At 36.0% G+C, this 3,829-nt stretch overlaps 1 protein-coding gene across 1 annotated transcript; it reads right to left on the minus strand.

Moving 5' to 3' along the window:
- Nucleotides 1-1,527: 1,527 nt before the first annotated feature.
- LOC138892265 (uncharacterized) lies at nucleotides 1,528-3,421 on the minus strand. The gene is made up of 3 exons (XM_070175970.1): nucleotides 3,085-3,421; nucleotides 2,602-2,898; nucleotides 1,528-1,679 (listed from the first exon to the last, which is right to left on the minus strand). Exons 1-3 carry the CDS (start codon nucleotides 3,419-3,421, stop codon nucleotides 1,528-1,530), a joined length of 786 nt encoding a protein of 261 aa, XP_070032071.1.
- Nucleotides 3,422-3,829: the final 408 nt, after the last annotated feature.

Below are 3,829 nucleotides of genomic sequence, written 5' to 3' on the forward strand. Positions count from 1 at the left end.
CAATCTCATAATCAAGTGACCCGTACAGATAAGCTGCAACGACATCCATCAGATGTATTTCAAGCCTTTCATGTAAGGCTAAACTGATGAGATATCAAAATGTTATGGCATCCATAACGGGTGAATATGTTTCTTCATAATCGACTCCACTTCATTGTGAGAATCCTTGTGCGATAAGGCGAGCCTTGTATATTTCAACTTTATTTTTGTCATTCTTTTTTCGCACAAAAACCTATTTATGACCAACTGATTTTATACCGACAGGTGTTTGGACTACTGGTCCAAAGACCTCTATTTTAGCAAGTGCGTTCAATTCTGATTGAATTTTCTCTTGCCATTTTGGCCAATCAGATCTTTGTCGACATTCTTCGATAAATCGGGTTCAAAATCCTCACTATCTTGCATAATGTTAAGTGTAACATTATATGCAAAAATATTATCAACCACTATTTCAGATCGATTTAAAATAATCCCATCATCAGTAGAACTTATTAAAAGTTCCTCGCTCACTTGAGTCTCGGGTTCATTGATTTCTTCAGGATTCTCAGAACTAATCAGATCTCGAGTCTTTTCAAGAGATCCCTTTATAGTATCGTTTTGATCATTTGTCAATTTTCTTTTTCGAGGATTTCGATTCTTAGAACTCAAAGGCCTACCATGCTTCAAGCGTGCTTTAGGTTAACTAGCTCTCATACTAGTAGATGGTCTTGCTGGCACATCAATTCGGATAGGCACATTCTCTGCAGGGATATGTGACTTAGTTATCCTTTTCAAATCATTAAATGCATCTAGAATTTGATTTGCTATATTCTGTAAATGGATGATCTTTTGGACCTCCTGATTACATATAGGGGTACGTGGATCAAAATGGGATAATGATAAAATTTTCCACACAATTTCTCCTTTGATTTTCTTTTTCTCTCCCCCTAATTGTGGGAAGTTAGTTTCATCAAACCGACAATCTGCAAATCGAGCAGTAAAAAAATCTCCTGTCAATGGTTCAAGATAGCGAATAATAGAGGGTGATTCAAACCCAACATATATTCCTAACCTTCTCCGGGGTCCCATCTTACTGTGTTGTGGTTGTGCTACTGGCACATATACAGCACATCCAAAAATTCATAGATGAGAAATATTTGGTTCATGACCAAAAACTAATTGTGACGGAGAATATGTATTATAATGTGTCGGTCTGAGACAGATAAGTGATGCTGCATGCAAGATAGCATGGCCCCAAACAGTAGTGGGTAATTTTATTTTCATAAGTAGTGGTCTTGCTATCAATTGCAGGTGTTTAATAAATGACTCTGTAAGGCCGTTTTGAGTATGAACATAAGCTATAGGATGTTCGACTTTTATCCTAACTGATAGACAATAATTATCAAAAGTTTGAGATGAGAATTCTCCAGAATTATCAAGGCGAATAGACTTTATAGGATAATCTGGGAATTATGCCCTTAATCGAATTATTTGGGCTAATAACTTTGCAAACGCCAGGTTGCGAGATGATAGTAGGTACACATGAGATCATCTTGAAGATGCATCTATTAGGACCATAAAATATCTAAACAACCCACTTGGTGGGTGAATAGGTCCACATATATCCCCATGTATACGCTTTAAAAAGGCAGGAGATTCAATGCCAACCTTCATTGGTGATGGTCTAGTGATCATTTTCCCTTGATAACAAGCATCACAAGAAAATTCATCATTTGTAAGAATCTTCAGGTTCTTTAATGGATGCCCACTCGAATTTTCAGTAATTATTCTCATCATTATTGATCCAGGATGGCCTAAACGGCCATGCCAAAGCACAAAAGTATTTGAATCAGTGAAGTTTTGGTTTACGATAGAGTGTGCTTCAACTGTACTAATCTTTGGATAGTATAAGCCAGAAGATAAAGTTGGTAACTTTTCTACAATGCACTTTTGGCTAGAAATATTCTTTGTAATACAATGGTATTCCATATTCATTTCATATATCGTCTCAACATGATACATATTTCGGCGGATATCTATAAAACTCAACAAGTTTCTTCGGGACTTGGAGGAAAATAATGCATTATCTATAATAAGTTTTATTCCCTTAGACAGAAATATAGTGGCTCTTCCGGAGCCTTCAATCAAACTTATATTACCAGAAATTGTTGAAATATTTATTTTTTCCTTATGCAAATAAGAAAAGTATTTTTGATCTTTGAATATGGCATGAGTTATTCCACTATCAATTACACAAATATCTTTATGATTGGTCTTTGATCCAAACATAATTTGAGGATTATCCATATTCTTCAAAATGACATAAACAAAATATATTATAGTAAACATCATTATAAAAGCATAACATTTTATTTACGTACAATAATTACATAACCATACTATCTACTACAAACAACAAAAAATAAAATATTTACATTTTTACAGATTCATCACCGATTATATGATTTGTTTCTCCTTCCGGGAGTGCAAAGTAATAAGCTATATCCAAATGCATGAAGTCTAAATTATCTTCAGAAATAAAATTTGCTTCAACATTTTTCTCTGTCTTCATCAGGGAGGCTTGATAAAGCTCAACCAGGTGCTTTGGCGTACGACAGGTACGTGACCGGTTCCCTTTTCCTCCACATCTATAGCATGCATTTTCTGCATTTGTTGCTTCTATCGCTTCATGCTTTTGTTCCTTCCTTTTCCACTGCAGGTGGTAAGGAGGGTTCTTTGGTGCATTATTATTACCATGATTAGAGTTTCTTCCCCGACCACGACCATGACCACGACTAGGGCCACGACCTCTTCTACGCTTAGCTTGGTGGAAGTTTTTCTCATTCGCTTTAGGGAATGGACAAGAACCAGTAGGTCGGCTTTCATGATTTTTCATTAATAGCCCATTATGTTGCTCGGCTACAAGAAGATGTGAGATAAGTTCAGAATACTTTTTGAATCCCATCTCTCGATATTGCTGCTGCAGGAGCATATTTGAGGCATGAAAAATGGTGAAAGTTTTCTCCAACATATCATGATCATTAATATTATCACCACATAATTTCAATTGGGAAATAATTCTGAATATAGCAGAATTATACTCACTGATAGATTTAAAATCTTGTAGCCTTAAATGAGTATAATCATATCGTGTCCGTGGAAGAACGACCATCATCAGGTGGTCATATTTATCTTTCAAATTATTCCACAGTATGACTGGATCTTTGACAGTAAAATATTCCATTTTCAAGCCCTCTTCAAGGTGATGGCGTAGGAATATCATTTGTTTGGCACGATCTTGATTTGGTGCCTGATTGTTTTCCTTGATGGTGTCTTCCAGACCCATCGCATCAAGATGAATTTCATCATCAGGCACCCAAGACATGTAGCTTTTGCCCGATATATCCAGGGCTATAAATTCAAGTTTAGAAAGATTTGACATTATTTAGAAAAAGAAAGTTTATACCTCTGATACTTTCAAAGTATTTGCTCGAGATGGCAGAGTCTCGTGCTGATAACGTGTTATAAAATAAAGACTGTAAAGTAAAGACAAGTATAGAGAGAAACTGATATATTATTCAACTTCAAACTTATGTACATAATGAACTAAAAACTCCTCTACTTATAGAAGAAAGGAAGCAGCTGCGAGGCTTTTCAGGAAGCAGATGCGAGGCTTTTCTTGAGCTGCTTGTAAGCTGTCTGTATGAGCTGCTTGCAACCTGCTTGTTTTATAAGAAGCTGCTGCAAATCATTTCATTGAGTTGCTTGCAACCTACCTGCATCGGCTGCTTGTAGATAAACTTCAATAGAGTACCAAACAGATAATCTTCTTCAGGAAGATTATCTATAG

This window comes from Nicotiana tomentosiformis, chromosome 5, assembly GCF_000390325.3.
Source record: "Nicotiana tomentosiformis chromosome 5, ASM39032v3, whole genome shotgun sequence".
Taxonomy (NCBI): domain Eukaryota; kingdom Viridiplantae; phylum Streptophyta; class Magnoliopsida; order Solanales; family Solanaceae; genus Nicotiana; species Nicotiana tomentosiformis.